The sequence below is a fragment of the Lagenorhynchus albirostris genome, chromosome 14 (genome assembly GCF_949774975.1).
Source record: "Lagenorhynchus albirostris chromosome 14, mLagAlb1.1, whole genome shotgun sequence".
NCBI lineage: Eukaryota > Metazoa > Chordata > Mammalia > Artiodactyla > Delphinidae > Lagenorhynchus > Lagenorhynchus albirostris.
This window is the reverse complement of record NC_083108.1, coordinates 78,918,470-78,935,243: the sequence shown is the minus strand read 5'-3', so window position 1 is coordinate 78,935,243 and position 16,774 is coordinate 78,918,470. Positions and strand designations below refer to the sequence as shown.

Sequence of the window (16,774 nt, the reverse complement as noted above, 5' to 3'; positions counted from 1 at the left end):
TGACACCACCTTATAAAGGTACCAAAAGGAACTTTTACTTAATGTGGAAATAAAGAGAACAAATTTTAAATGCAGATACACATGCCTCCTTTCATATTTAAATAATATGAAATGTACATTCACAAATGTAACGTCAATGAAAATAATTTGCTCTAGAAATTTTCCCCAAGCTTTTCAGTTTAAAGATGGCACTGTTTAACATTTGAACTAAATGCATTAACATAGCTTTACCAGAAATAGATTTTCTCTAGGTAAAAGAATCATAGACTTTTAGCGCTATAAGGAACATCAAATCATTAAGCAAACTCTTACATTTTAAAAATGAGGAAACTCCCAAGTTAAGTGATTGCCAAAGTCTCACAGCTGGCTAATGACAGGCAAGGGTCTTCTCTCCTGATGCCTATTTCACCACAGCTGAAATTCTTATAGGTGAAAAATACTTCATTTGTTGATATCAATACCCAAGGCAACAAAAATCAGAACTACTCTTACCATACAAATGGTTGACATTACACAAAAGCTGTTTCAACTTTTATTATTTTATTCCATAAACTCTTAACTTGTAACTCACCCTGAATTGAGCCAATAACCTTTGGTTCTGTTCTGATAATTCCTGGACAGCCTGTGTTTGTTCTCCATCTACTTCCCATAGATGAACTTGCTGCCTCTCCAACTCATCCTGAAGCTCTTTCACATCATTCTCCAGCTCAGCTTCGCATCCTTCCCACTCCCCTTCTTGGTTCTCAAATCGTCTTACTTCACGTTTCTCTTGTTCCAGTTGCTGAGTGATAAGTGAAGAGGATTTAAAAACTGTTAAAAATTCCACTCTCCTAACTTTTCTTTTTCCTAGTCCGTCAACACAACAAAACACTGTCACGTAGGAAAAGTTGCACACTTCACAGCTGCAAAAATATTCCCTTCTTCTAGAGAAGGGAAGGCTGGTTTCACAGAGAATGCCTTTCCTACAGAAAACACTTAATGTTATTATGTTTATTCTTGTCCTTGGGCATAGGGGTTCTAGACTTAGGAACTCACTTGAAATTTAGTAAGTCATCTCTTAGTTGGTGAAATATACATCTAAACAACTTACAATGAGTCCTTAAGAAAGCTTCTTTTGCTGTCAGCTATTGTGCCTGGCATAATACCAGGCACTTAGAATCACAGAATTTTCAGAGATAGAAAGAATTACAGAGATCCTTCAGATTAACCACCTTTTCTTATTCAATACAAATGAAGCAACAGAAGAGTTTTAGTAACAATCTCAAGGTCTATACTACCAAATGGGAGAACTGGGATTGGTGCCTCAGTCACTTGACTCTGTTTAGTGCTCTAACGCACAACTTAATAAATATTTGTTGCTATATATAGCATTGTATTTCAAAATCATTAAGGCAAGTTCAGGTTCAGGCCTACTTTTGTTAAATCATGGCCTATTAGCCTTGCATATTTATTTCTGATCCTTTCTTTTCTTCTTGAGTGCCTGTTATGGGCTAGCCACTGTGCTGGGTCATAGTGATAGCAAAACAGACATGGTCCTTGACTTTATGGAGTTTCCATTCTAGTGGGACTGATAAAAGTAGTAAGTTGTACAGTGTGACAAATGGTATGTAGGAAAAGTACAGATGGTTTGAAGCAGCAGCTCAATAGAAAAGAACTCTTTTGGATTGAAGGAAATGAGAACATCTTTTTGCTTCTGTGAGAGAATACAAATGCCTCTTTACAGAGGCAAGTATGTTCCCCTACTTACAAAGGATAGTATGTACCAAAAAGTCAACTCTGTACCTCAGGGAGTATATGAAATATATATGAAATGTAAAGCAATGGTCCTCAATTTTTGGTGCTGTCAGAAAATCTCTGGTATTTTTAAAAATATATCTACCTGAACACCAGTTCCAAAGATTGTGATACAGTTAAGAATGGTATGAGGCCTAGGGATGCATCTATCTACCTATCTCTCTATCTATCTACTTACCTATCTAGGTTCTACAGGAAATTCGGATGCACTGAAGGTTGATATCAAGTACTGAGATTGTTTCAACAACCTAAGACGAGCATTTTAATCTTCTCCTTCAGAGTACTCAGACATCTTTTCACCCTGGAAAACCATGCTCTTATTCTACCCAAGTTCTCACCTTTCAAATGTTTTTTGGAATGCCTCTTTTGGAAAGCCTTAGGGGGCAGTATATAGTTATACAAGAAAAACAGTCCCATTACTTCACATCTGAGATGTGTTTAAAAAGGGATTATTCTATTTCATCCTGCCATTTGATTCCCCTAATTTGATCTGAGTGACTTGTGAATGTTTCTTAAAGTGTAATTTACCCCCCCAAAGATGAAAATTTACTGTGACAGAGCAGTCAGAATAATGTGCCAAAAGAAAAACAGTGATCCAAAATTAAAATTCTGAGCACATTAAGCAAAGGCAGTTTTCCCTGAAATAAATGTATGCCCTCCAAAGTTGACCACTTCAAGGGAATAACTAATTTGGATATAGCCACTCTATTTGTTGAAAAAGTCACATTACAGTTATACTTTATACGGCCTCAGTTTGGAACACATGGGAAAAGGAATGACAAGAGAGGGACTTGTACTCCTCAGCATGAGAATTTTCTGATCTATGCTTCCCTCATTTTGCTGAACTTCCAAAAATGAGAATGTTTTAGTCACTGTACAAACTTCAGAAAGATGAAATGCAGAAGCAAATGCTAATTGCAATCCTAAAACTGTGACACTTGCTTTTATTGAGTTTTTCCAAAATGGAAAAGATCAAGCAGAAGGCTACAGCAAGAACTCAGTAATCAGTGCTACTGAGAGGCCAGATAAATCAGGCTTCTCTTCTAAAAGAACAGAGAGACTTAAAAATATTCAGCAAACAGCTGTTGGTGAATAGCCCAACAAAGTAACTAAACCAGTCTAATCTACTTGCGGGGGGGGGGGGGGGGTGGGGGGGGGTGGGGGGGGAGGGTTGAGGACAGGTGGTGCTGATCAGTCTATTCTGTCCTTACATTTCTTTGGACACGTGACAAACTTCCCAATTCAGGTTTCCCCATACTTTGAAAAAAAAAAATCAAAACTTAATGAAGATACAGAATTTAGCCTTTTGTCTATTTTGAGAAAAGAAAGTTTCCTCCTAGAGTTATATTTTCAATTAAGTGCTAAATTAACCAGTAAACTCTAGGCAGAAAATCAACAAGTGTGGAGGTTAGGCTCTGCCCATGCTATTCTTTGTTTCTCAGGGTTATATGGTATTTTAAAGTTAATATCTACACCTGAAACTAATAAAATAATGTATGTCAGTTATACCTCAATAAAAAAAGAAAAAAATACCAAAACTGTCAAGGTCATCAAAAACAATGAAAATCTAAGAAACTGTTACAGCAAATAAGAGACTAAGAAGATCCAGAAACTAAATGTAAGGTGGTATCCTGGAACAGAAAAAGCCATTAGGCAAAGTTTAAGAAATCTGAATGAACTAAGGACATTAGTTAATAATAACATATCAGTATTGGTTCACTAATTATGGCAAGTATACCATGCTAATGTAAGATGTTAATAATAGAGAAACTGGGGGCAGGGCATATGGAAACTCTACCATTTTTCCAATTTTTCTGTAAATCTAAAACCATTCTAAAAAAAAAGTTTATTTCAAACTCTGAAAAAAACAAGGTAGTATTATTAGCCTACCTAAAATTGGTTGTTACAGAAACAGATTTCTACAAAGAACCAAAAAAGCAATACTATTCTCATAAGTCTAGTATACAGTTCTTGAAAAATACAAAGAAAAAACACTACTTTTTAAGTGGACCAAGCACCAAATGCAAATAAGGACCCCTGCGTTTGCTTACCTAAATCTACTACCTCATTATGTAATCATTTTCACCTTACTTGTTTTGCCTCTTTAAAAAAAATAGTGCTAGAATCATGAGAATTGGCCTAGGGAAGGGAGAAGAAAATGTAATTAAGGGAAAAGACTACCTTTGCAGTAAGAGATAATTCACCATCAGCTAGAATGGGAAAAAGGGGGATCCTGGATATTAAACACGTATTTTTAAAAACTAAATATATAATCTCTGAAGAAAAAAGTGTATAAATGCAAGTTACTGTTTTAGTTCATATTCTGGGGGAAAAAACTAAGGACCTGGCTGGATATGTTTTAAAAGCAAAAGGGCTAATTGTGTATGCAGAAGAAATAAATTTTTTTTTTTGCTGTACGTGGGCCTCTCACTGTTGTGGCCTCTCCCGTTGCGGAGCACAGGCTCTGGACGCGCAGGCTCAGCGGCCATGGCTCACGGGCCTAGCCGCTCCACGGCATGTGGGATCTTCCCAGACCGGGGTACGAACCCGTGTACCCTGCATCGGCAGGCGGACTCTCAACCACTGCACCACCAGGGAAGCCCAGAAGAAATAAATTTTTTTAAATGCCTTTAGATCTTTAAGCATGTGAAAATTTGATTCAGTGAGTGAATAAAATACAGTATAGTCAATTTAAGGGTGGAAAAAATGACCAAAACCTTATGGCCCCTCAAATTAATTGAATCTTCATTTTAACCCTAAGAGACACATAACTAAAAAACTTCTATGTTAGTCTTTAAGCCAATAAAGACTTTAAAGAGTATGCCTTTAATAAGAGAGCAGTATAAGATCAAGTACCTTATGTTTTAAATGACAAAACAAAAGCTTAGGTTTGGCGTACAGAACTGGAGAGGTATTCAATATTAGCCAATGAATAAGTAGAAAAGATCTTGAAAATGACTTGTTGGTCCTGAACTTAGAAAGGTGCCAATTTTGAAGTCATAATGAAGCAGATGGGACTAAAACCAATCTCATTATGTAACAGTCAAACCAACATTCTCTCAAAGTCCACTCATGTATTTATCTTTCAAACTAACCTATGAGAAAATGTGTTTGACTCCACTGTCTAAGTTTGTAGAAAATTGCAAATGCTTTCTAAAGTAAGGGCTGGTTCTCTACTCCTAAATGTTGAATTTAACTGAAAATCTAGCAGAGTGGCTGTATTAAATTTTAGAAAGAATTTGTCCAAGCAGACATTCTAAAATCAAGGCTGCTTAAAAAACATACTTGCAGGCATAATTTGCAAGGGAAAATTCACTTGCAGGAATCAAGTGAAATAGTCCCCTGTGCATCAGATCTGTCACTCTCATTAATACTAAAAGAATTAACAAGGAGCTCATGACAATACCTTTATAAGATATTTTTAAGTTTACTTTTTTAAAAAACTAAAATTTAATAACTTTCAGACATACCTAGCAGAAATAGTATAACTGAACCATCTCATCAATCATTAATATTGATCAATATTTCACTTTTTAAAAATAAACTTTTTAAAACATTACTTTTTAAATTGTGGTAAAGTATACATAACCTAAAATTTACCATTTTAACCATTTTTAAGTGTACTATTGGTTCAGTACATTCACAGTGTTGTGCAACCAACCTCCAGAAATTAAAATAAACTTTTAACACTAGAGCTCATATGCTGACCTGAGAAGAGTGAAGATTTTTTTAAATAGTTTTTTTTTTAATTAATTAATTTATTTTTGGCTGCATTGGGTCTTTGTTGCTGCATGCGGCCTTTCTCTAGTTGCGGCGAGTGGGGGCTACCCTTCTTTGCGGTGCGGTGCGTGGGCTCCTCATTGCAGTGGCTTCTCTTTGTTGCGGAGCATGGGCTCTAGGCACGCGGGCTTCAGCAGTTGTGGCTCACGGGCTTAGTTGCTCCGTGGCTTGTGGGATCTTCCCGGACCAGGGCTTGAACCCCTGTCCCCTGCACTGGCAGGCAGATTCTTAACCACTGTGCCACCAGGCAAGCCCTAAAATAGTTGAATAAGAGTTTTAAACTATTTTATTATTGTCTATCAAGTCAACAGCAAAAAGTCAAATGTAACTTATTCTTTTACAACAGAACCTTTCTTGTTATAGAATTTGACAATCATTTTCCTTTGTTGAGGACATGTATAAAGTTTCCAAATGGAACCCAGGATGTGTGTAACTGCACGCTCGGGATTACCCTGAAATCTATCACCAATCAAACTGACTGATACGATGTTCCTTTCAAGTTAGCTGTCTCTTTAATCAAGTCCCTCACTGAAGGAATTTGAAATCACAAGCATACATCTATGCAGTAGTACTTCTATATAGAGACTGTAATTGAATCTTTTTTTTTTTAAGAAGACACCTTTTATTTCTAGGCCTCTACCTCAAGTGAAAATTCAACAATTCAGTTAACTGAGTTGTTTTTTGGCAACTACCTACAGGTTTCACAAACCACTTTTCAGAGAGGTATCTCAGGAGTTCATCAACTGGCAAACCTAGTTAACTACAACTAGGCATTCAAGTGAACTACAGGGTACTCATTGGTTTCCTTTTTTCTCCCTGATTTGATATGTCATTGGACTACAGACACATTTCTTATTATAGAAAAGTTTCTGAACCTACATTCTGACCGTTCGACAAGTAGCAGTGATATGGGACCAGACTAGGGTCAATTTCAGACCTTATTCAGGACTGTCCTGTTCTCTTGTAACTAAGAATAAGAAGAACTGGTTGCAACCAAACTGAGTAACAACAGTAAATGTACAGGCAGAAAAGGACAACAGTTAAAGTTATATGGTTCTCATAGGTTGCATTTGGCCATCCAGTTGCATGTGTGAGACCCAGAACAGAAACAGAAAAGTACTGTTTAAATACATATAAAAACTGTGGTCCAAATTAAATCCATAACCATTGGTCACGTGATGAGCCCAGGGTGGCCTGATTTCTGTAATGGAACCAAACCTCCTAATCCTTGACTATTTGAAGGCTATCTAAAGCTCCTTTGGGGGCACTTGTTTCCTTCCTAGCTGCTGCGAAGTTAAAACAAGGGGCTTTAACTCCAAAGCTGGAAAGCTTTAGGCTAACATCCTGATTAGCGATTAACTACTTCTCTGAAAACCTGGAGCATGTTTTAAGCCTGGAGCATATTCCCGGCTTTCTAATTACTCTGTGTGCAGGCATCACCTCAGTGCTGTATAAATTAGCCATACTGTAAGCTCTACTTTAGATGCTGTGTGTAGTACCTATAGAGAACGGCCCACGGCGGTTGGAGCCCTGCATGGACTCATTTGCTGAGCAGGGTGGGAAAGTTAGGTGGGTTCCATGAATGACCTCGTCTGATAATCCATAACCCCCATTCCACCTCCCTTCCAGGCGGTTTTCTGCGAGGTAGGATGAGCAACGAAGGGGTGAGGTGGGGTGAGGTAGGTGAGTGGCTTCCGAAGCTACCATGGGCTGGCAGGCCGGTACCTGTCCCTTTCCCGCCCTCCACCCATCCCCGGAGGGACGTCCTCATCTCCAGCTTATCTGTCAGCTCCTTGTGCATCTGCTCGTACTGCCGGCTCATGTTCTGGTTCCTCTCGAGCAGTGCCTTGCCCACTAGGGCCGCCAACACAAGATCCTTCTGCCGGATCACCGACAGCAGCTCGGGATCCTGGGCGGGCGGCGGCGGCGGCTGCAGTCCGGCCACCTCGGCTAGAGGCCCGGGCCTGTCCTGAGGATGCTCCCCCGGGTCAGACGGCCGTTCCCCGGCCGCCAGCAACGCCAGCTCCTCTAACGCCAGTTCCAGCTCCGCGGGGCCCCGGGGAAGGAGATGAGGGCGGCGGCGGCAGGACTCACGACTGCGACCGCGGCGGTCAGCTAGGTGCAGCAGGCGCTGTTCGGCTCTGAGGGTGCTGAAGCGCGGCCGGCTAGGCCCAGGCACAAGGCAGACGAGGCCCGCGCGCGCCAGGCCACAGTGGGGAGGGGCCCCGCCGCCTCGCCCCGCCCCTCCCGCTCGCCGGCGGCGTGGGTCCCCTCCCCCGCCCCCCGGGCTCAGCTGCTCATAGGGCGCTGGGGAGGAGGAATGGGTGGCAAAGGAAAGGCTGAGGAAGGGAAGACTGAGGGGACACGAAGCAGGAGGGATGTTGCAAGGAGGGACCAACGGGTTTTCATCCGCCCTGTTGAGCTCCATGTCTCTCGTCTCGGCGGCAGCCCCAGCAGCAGCGGCGGCGGCGGCAACGGCGGCTCCACATCGCGCGCCGCACGGCCCGGCCAGCTCCTTCCTGCCAGCCTCTGCTCCTTCAGTTCACCGAGCCGGCCGCACCCCGCCCCAAGCTTCCTGCCGCGCCCCCTCTCCCCGCCCCTTGCCGGCTCCTGTCGCGCACCTGTTCGCTGTGCCCGCGAGGGATTCAGCGGTTCGTGGGTCTTCTCAGCGACGCCCAGGAGACGCTGACGGCCTCAAGGCCTGCGCTGCGCGCGCCACTTGTGGAGACGCTGGGCTCATCCCTAAAGGTCCGGGCAGCTCCCCGGCGCAGCCACGCCCCGGGCCTCAGGTCCACCTCGGGGTGTGGCCCCGCCCCCAGCACGCTCACCTCGGAGTGTGGCCTCACGCGCACCTTGGACAAGGCCCCGCCCCCAGCCTCGTTCTCACCTCAGGCACCGCCTGGACCCTGGCCTCGCTCCCGCTTCTGGGCTGGGGCGTTTCTCTGTGTTCGATGGGTCTCAGTCTTAGGTGGTCTCCAAGGGGACTGAGGACATTCCTCCAGCCACGGATTTTGGGTCTGAGCCCCCGCGAGAGCTAAGCAGTCAGGAGATGGAGCCCTAGAGAGCCATAGGAGAAGAGATGACTTCAGAAACCCAGCATCTTAATGCTGACGACTCAGGGATATAAGGGACCAGCTGCCTTGGAGATCAGCAGCCCCGAAAGAAAGGGTTTATGTTGACAAATAAAGGAAAAAAACTGCTCACAGGGACTTCCCTCGTGGCGCAGTGGTTAAGAATCCGCCTGCCAATGCAGGGGACACAGATTCAAGCCCTGGTCCTGGAAGATCTCACATGCTGTGGAGCAACTAAGCCCATGCGCCACAACTACTGGACCGGCGCTCTAGAGTCCGTGAGCCACAACTACTGAGCCCACGTGCCACAACTACTGAAGCCCACGTGCCTAGAGCCTGTGCTCCGCAAAGAGAAGCCACCGCAATGAGAAGCCCGAGCAACGAAGAGTAGCCCCCGCTCACCGCAACTAGAGGAAGCCCACGCGCAGCAAGGAAGACCCAACACAGCCAAAAATAAATAATTAAATAAATTTTAAAAAATCACACTGGAAGATCATGATTTATGTGATCTTCTTGTGGTAAAAGACACAGGTCTGCCATGTTTACACTGCCTGCCCTACCCTGGGGGCTCTAAAAAAAAAAAAAAGTTTGTTTCAGCTATTTATTCTTCCTTGACACAGACTTGCAGCCTATCTTTCCCCAAAGGTCTTTGTCTTGCCTTCCTTAAACTCAAGGGTCCTACTCCATTAGACTTGCCTGTTATTGTAAGAATGAACTATTACAATGCTAACTCTACTTTCTGAAGATCTTTCCTCACAATATTCCCCTGCCTAACCTGACTAGGAAGTGATCATTTTCTACTACAGGTGTGGCCCTAAGTACTATCTTCCTGTGAATAATCAAAGAAGACCAGCCCAAGTTTGGAGAACTATTAATAATAGTGATTCTTACACGTTTTGGTCCCAGAATCTCTCACTCTTAAAAATCAAAGATCTCAAAAACCTTTAGTTTATAGGGGTTTAGATATATACTGTATTAAAAATTAAAACTGAAAAAAATTATTTATTTAAAATACTTATAATAAACCCATTCCATGTTAACATAATGTATTTAATGAAAAATAACTATATATTCCCAAATAAAAAAAAATGAGCAAGAGGAGTGACATTATTTTTTATTTTTGCAAATCTCTTTAATGTTGGCTTAATTGCACAAAATGGATTTTTATATCTGCCTCTCCATTCAATGTAGTCATGTTTCATTTTGGTTGAAATATATGAAGAAAATTTGGTCTCCCAAAGATTTGGTTGGGAAGAGGAGGAATATTTTAATAGCCTTTTCTGATTGTTGAGGGTATTTTTCCTTGATAACATACCAAAACTCAAGAAGTGATAGCAATGTGGAATCAAAAACCATATCAAGGAAATCCATTGATCTTTCTTCCACTTGAAGGGCTCTTTTACCCATGTGTGATTGATTCTTTTTTATTGTTTTTTGTGATTGAGTCTTTCACAGTATGTATCAGTCATTTGGAAAATACTAGTTCCCTAAGTTATGCAGATCTTCCAAATATTGTTACATGTCATTATACTATATATTTAAAAATCCCATTCATTAATATCACCACTGATCTCATCAGAAAAGTCTTCACGTGTTGGTGAGCTATGAAGCTCACTGAGGTGGATTTGAGTTTTCCAAAATTCTTATTTCCACTGCAAAGCTCCAACTTTATCATTGGTAACGACAGTGTCTATTGTTTTCCTTGAAGTGACAGTCTTTTTTTTTTAATGAGTTTGGTCTTTTTTTAGATTAATTAATTTAATTAATTATTTATTTATTTTTGGCTGCGTTGGGTCTTCGTTGCTGCACGCGGGTTTTCTCTAGTTGCAGCGAGCGGGGGCTACTCTTGGTTGTGGTTTGCAGGATTCTCATTGCAGTGGCTTCTCTTGTTGCGGAGCACAGGCTCTAGGGGCACGGGCTTCAGCAGTTGTAGCTCGCAGGCTCTAGAGCGCAGGCTCAGTAGTTGTGGCACGCGGGCTTAGTTGCTCCGCGGCATGTGGGATCTTCCCGGACCAGGGCTCGAACCTGTGTCCCCTGCATTGGCAGGCGGATTCTTAACCACTGCGCCACCAGGGAAGCCCCAAAGTGACAGTCCTGCTACATACATTTTTGAGAAAACATCTGCCAAATACCCAAACCTGAATACCATAGTCTGTCTGTCATTCATTCAAGCAAAAATGGTGTTCCATGAAAAATGTGGCTAGTTCAACTCCTAACTCAAACGGTGGTGCAAGTGTTTTCTCTCAATACAGCAACGTACTTAGGTATGCAGCAGATGTGCTTTATGGATACTTCCTGTTTCATCACCTGGAGTATTAAAAAGATACGTACTCAAGGATCAGGATTTAATAAGAGTACTGCTTTGTCAGGCACATTCTCAAATCAAACTAGCTTTTTTTCTTCTTGTGAGCACATAGTAGTGAAGAATAACACATCAACCAGTACACTTTGGTACCACTGCCATGATCATGCTAAGGTATCAGTCATGTTATCTACACTGTTCTTTTTGCACCACCAATGCCACTGTCAACACAGTGAAAAACAAAAATAGTATTAGACAATTAGTATTATGTTTACTAATATGAAATTATGAAATAAGATATGAGATTACAAAATTAGTTTTACTGTTATTAATATAGTTAGAATTACTGTCACCGAAATTATAGTGCTTACTTTGCTGACTCTCTGGAAGGGTCTTTGGGACCTCAGGAGTTGATGAACCACACTTTGAGAATTGCTGACTTAGAGCCATTCAAGACAGGTCAACCTTAAGCTAAGAAGAATGAACAAGTACCTCCCCACATGGAAATTAGTTCCAGGATTCAAAACTCATCAAAGCAAAGATGTGAAAACCCTCAGACTTCTAAGAAACTTATTATTTATTTTATTCTGCTTCATACTAGAATAATAGTGGCTAAAATATATTTAGCATTTCATTCCTTAAATCCTTTATATGACATCTCATTTAATCCCCACAATAACCCTATAATGCTGGTATGTAACACCAGTATATACTAGGACATGATACTATGATGCTGTCTAACTCTAAAGTGCTTGCTCTTAGTTACTAAGCTTCATATTTTTATCATTTTTGTATTTCTTTAAAATACATTTGCATCAGTATTCCTTTGGGTACCTGGATACTTTGGTGATCTTAGGTATGACCCATCTTAACAGACCATGGATGGATTTCCACATAAATGCTGTCACATCACTAAGGACAAAGCATGAAAATTTCTTTCTTAGAAATCCTAGTATTTCCAAACATGACAACACTCATTAAATTTCCTGAAGTTGTTTATTTTTATTAGCATCTTGATCTGTGAAAACTGGAAAGTGTAAAAGACAAAATATTTTCCAGAAAACTTGTTTTTGAACAGTCAAGCGTTGAAGAAACACGAGGAGCTGGCAAAACACGTAATAAAGCAGTTTTACACTTGGTATTTTCATTCAGCAATTACAAGTGTGTGTGCGTTTTTTAAAGTTTTATATTTATTTATGAACTAGTCATGGGAACATAAAAAGTCTCAAAAATTCCTAAAATATTACCCAATAGCTTTTTATGTTTTTTTGGAGATGAACTGACTTAACGTTTGCAGAATGTGGTGTGTGTACCTCCAGTGATTCTCAACTTGGTTTTTAAGGGAAAAACATTAACTTCAGTGGCTGATGCTCAAGTGGCATCAGTCTTTAGCAGAGGCCCTGCCCTGCCTGGTGTCGGAGTGTGATTTCTCTGCTACTCATCACAGGGCCCCAGCTCGCCCTGCTGGGACTCCTTCCCAGCCCCTCCCACCTCTAGGTTCTCACCTTGGCAGCCCCTCACACCTTTCCCTTCACCCTCCAGGGTCCTCTCCTGGGCCTCAACCCCACCCCACACTCCCTTTTCCCTTTTTCCCTTAGGTTGTTATTAAGATAAAAAGATTTCATGTATGGGGACTTCCCTGGTGGTCCAGTGGTTAAGACTCCATGGTTCCAGTGCCGGGGGCACGGGTTTGATCCCTGGTCGGGTAACTAAGATCCCACATGCCCACGGCACAGCCAGAAAAGAAAAGAAAAAAGATTTCATGTATGTACAGCACTTAAAATGGTGCCTGGTACATGGTAGGCACAGTGTGGGCGCTTGATAAATAAGTAAAAAATACATAAAATAACTGAGCACAAATTTCTCCCTCTGACACCATGATCCTTCATACCTTTTATGTCTGACTTTTTTTCCTTTATATGCCTGTTTCCCCCAGGGATTGAACCCGTGCCCTCTGCAGTGGAAGCACGGAGTCTTAAGCACTGGACTGCCAGGGAAGTCCCTGCCTGTTTCCTTTCTTTTTTTTTTTTTTTTCCCACGGTACGCGGGCCTCTCGCTGTTGTGGCCTCTCCCGTTGCGGAGCACAGGCTCCGGACGCGCAGGCTCAGCGGCCATGGCTCACGGGCCCAGCCGCTCCGCGGCATGTGGGGTCTTCCCGGACCGGGGCACGAACCCGTGTCCCCTGCCTCGGCAGGCAGACTCTCAACCACTGCGCCACCAGGGAAGCCCTGTTTCCTTTTTAAATAGATTTATTAAGTTAAAAAATCAACTCATATAAAAATAATAAATAATAATTAAATGGCATTGGATATAGCAAAATCATGATGGTGGTATGCAAATGACTAAAGTTGGCCTATAGTGGAGTTATTGACAGTGATGACCTGGGGTTCCTGGATTAGATCCACCATTTACCAGCTGTGTGTATTTGAGCAAGGCGTTCAGTGTGTTTGGGCTTTGGTTTCCTCATCTGTATGGTGCAAGGTTGGGCTGGATGATCATCTCTTCATCCCTTAAACCACCGGTTCTCAACTTGGGGTGATTTTGCACCCTGGGGACATTGGGCAATATCTAGAGACATTTTTGATTTTCACAACTAGGAATGGGGGTTGCTACTGGCATCTAATGGGTAGAAGCCAGAGATGCTAAACACTCTACAATGCATAGCACAGCCTCCCACAACAAGAATTATCTGTCCCTAAATGCCAGTATTGCCAAGGTCGGGAAACCCTGATCTAAAACAATAGGCTTGGACTTCCCTGGTGGTGCAGTGGTTAAGAATCCCTCTGCCAATGCAGGGGACACAGGTTCGATCCCTGGTCAGGGAAGATCCTACATGACGAGGAACAACTAAGCCTGTGCTCCACAACTACTGAGCCCGTGTGCCGCAACTACTGAAGTCTGTGGGCCTAGAGCCTGTGCTCCGCAACAAGAGAAGCCACCGCAGTGAGAAGCCTTCACACCACAAGGAAGAGTAGCACCCGCTCGCTGCAACTTGAGAAAGCCCGCACCCAGCAATGAAGACCCAACACCGCCAAAAATAAATAAATTAAAAAAATAAATAAATTTATAAAAAAAATAAAACAATAGGCTTCTGGGACTTCCCAGGCAGTCCAGTGGTTAAGACTCTGCGCTTCCACTGCTGGGGGCAGGGGTTTGATCCCTGGTTTGGGAACTAAGATCTCACATGCTGCAAGGCGTGGCCAAGAAAATCAATCAATCAATCAAACAATAGGCTTCTACAATCTGACCATGGGATTTGTTGCCCAAGAAATACATAAGTGGGTTATACACAAGAGAGGCTGCGATGTGAGCCCAAGTGTGCCTTTGGTTGCTCTTAGGAATTCCCATCTGGAAACCAGCCCATAATAGAGCTAGACCACTCAGGCAAACAAATAAACAACAAAACCCTTCTGTTTTGGGCTGAATGGCTCCCAACATTGATTAAATTTCTCCCTACTTCCCCCTCCCTCTTCTAGTGATTTGGTGGTCTCCACTGCTCAAATTCATCAGAAAACAACTGCTTTATCCTTGAGAGTTGGCTATTTTTGGTTCTTCCAATGCCCAGATCTAGAAAGATTTGTGATTTAATTTTGTGTTCACACTTTCCTGCTTTTCAATGATCTTGGCCCTAAACACACTACTGATGAGTTTTGTACATATATCAGTCATCTGACGCTATTTTTAGACGTTGTCTAGTTTTATTTCATTTCAAGAACATTTGTTATGTCTTGTTCTTCCTGCACCACACTCTGATTTAATCTGTTGGCAGGCAAGTTATTTGTACCTATTGATACTGCTCATAGTAACACTGTTTTTTAAGTGAATTCCCCCCACCCCTATTTTTCTCCTTTATATTTCTCTGTCAATTTCAGAGTAAAGTGATTGTAGAAGTAGTGTACCATCCAGTGCCAGAATACCTGAAAACCTTTGCTGGTGGATAGGTAAGATGCTTTTAATCTGTTTTTCATAGTTTGTGTTATCATTGCTATAACTACACTTCTTGCTCTGATAAAAGCCTATGTGGGCCCTTGGTGCCTTTCTGTGATAAGAGGACTAGGTTTAACTGCATGCTCTGCAGACTGTAGTTATGTGTGTGTCTGGGGTGTATATGTGGGCATGTTAAGTGTTCTGGGAAGATAGGTGGAATAATGCACCAGTTAATATTGGTAATTTAATTTATACTTGACAGTGGCTGGGAGAAATAAGATCTTATTGATGGTTAAATTTTTATGGGTGAATTTTTTTAAATTCCCAAGTTATAAAGAAGTCCAATGGATTGTACAGTTATCAAGGCAGTTGTCCAGTAAGTATTTATTAAGTAACCATCAGAAGTTGGTATGGGTTTAGAATTAACATTATGTGAGCCATTTAGGATTTATGAAAACACAAATCCCTATCCTCAAAAAGAATTCCACCATTGCTTGTGTAAGAGAGTGTGGTCAAACTGGGCAATCACCAGTCTCCTATGGCTTGTTTATAGCTCACAACAGAGGAAATATAATATAGTGGATAAGACCATAGTTTCTAGGGCAATACAGTTTCAAGTTGAGGCTCCCCCAGTTACTAGCTGAATAACCCTGGGTAAATTAGTTAATCTCTCTGACTACCATGCATTATGTAAGTAAATAATCTTTTTCACTAATGTGTTCTTAAGGCCTAGCACAGTGCCTAAGATAGAGTAGGACCTTGATACATTTTAATAATGAATGATGCATGTAAAGCACTTAGTACACTGCCTAGCACATAGTCAATGCTCACTCAAGAGGTTTAAAAAAAAATACCTTGACCTCAGAATGCCAGATGGGTTACATATTAACTTGGTCTGTATGGTTGGTATTAACCTCTTCATTTATTTAGAACATTAATTGTATAGAAACTGTGGTGTTGGATATTATGTAGGGGAAACAAAAATGTATATGTTATGATGCTTGCCCTCAAAAAGTTTACAATTTAATAAATAATAATAAACATGAACAGAAAAAACTATAATTATAACCAGTATTGAATTATATTAAACAGTATATTAAATACCTTATCAATTATGCTATGTGATTTTTTGAATTCTGAGAAGGGAGGTATTATTAGATAGAGTGGCACAAAATTAAAAGTCTGTGTGCTTTTTATTATCACTATAAGCTGGCAGTTCTAAACAATGTCAGTGGCAACATACTCTCACCTCCCCCCTTGGCATGCCTCTGACAATATTTGACAAAATTGATCAAGGAATACTTCATGACTGTAGCCCTTAAAGGACATAGGGGATTTTATGGGCAAAGATGGAAGGCAAAGCAAGTAAGAGAACAGCTTCTCCAAAGACACAGGGGCAGGACATTGCGTTTGGAGAACAGCCAAGGAGGGAGAATAAAGTTGTAAAGATAAAGATAGGTTGGCACTGGCTTGCAGAAGAAGGAAAAATGCCATTTATTGAGTGCCTACGATGGATGGCCAAAGGATTGGCTTACATTATCTTGCTTAAACCTTACAATAATCTTTCCAGATGAGTATTATTACCCCCATTTTATAGATGTGGAAACCGGTTCCGAGAGGGTCAGGGTCTTGCCCCAAGTCCTGCAACTAGTACAGGGCAGAGTTGGTATTTGAACAGAGATCAGTTTGCTTATAAAACCTGTGGTCTTCCCACCTATGTAGCCTTGAATGCTAAGCCAAAGACAATGGGGAGCCACTGGAGATTTTAAATCGTGAAGTCATCTGAATAAAGCTGTAGTTCAGGAAGATTCATCTGGCACTGGTGTTGAGGATGAGCTCACCGTGACAGCTGGGAATCAGGGAGGCCAGTTATGAGGCTGCTGGAAGAGTCTAGATGAAA

At 41.6% G+C, this 16,774-nt stretch overlaps 1 protein-coding gene across 1 annotated transcript; it reads right to left on the bottom strand.

Moving 5' to 3' along the window:
• Window positions 1-587: 587 nt before the first annotated feature.
• LOC132532251 (uncharacterized) lies at window positions 588-8,002 on the bottom strand. The gene is made up of 2 exons (XM_060170533.1): window positions 7,074-8,002; window positions 588-781 (listed from the first exon to the last, which is right to left on the bottom strand). The coding sequence occupies exon 1, from the start codon at window positions 8,000-8,002 to the stop codon at window positions 7,115-7,117; it is 888 nt and encodes a 295-aa protein (XP_060026516.1). The 3' UTR covers window positions 588-781; window positions 7,074-7,114.
• Window positions 8,003-16,774: the final 8,772 nt, after the last annotated feature.

Excerpts from the sequence above, each read along its gene's own strand:
- LOC132532251 (XM_060170533.1), bottom strand. The coding sequence starts at position 8,002 with ATGGAGCTCAACAGGGCGGATGAAAACCCGTTGGTCCCTCCTTGCAAC.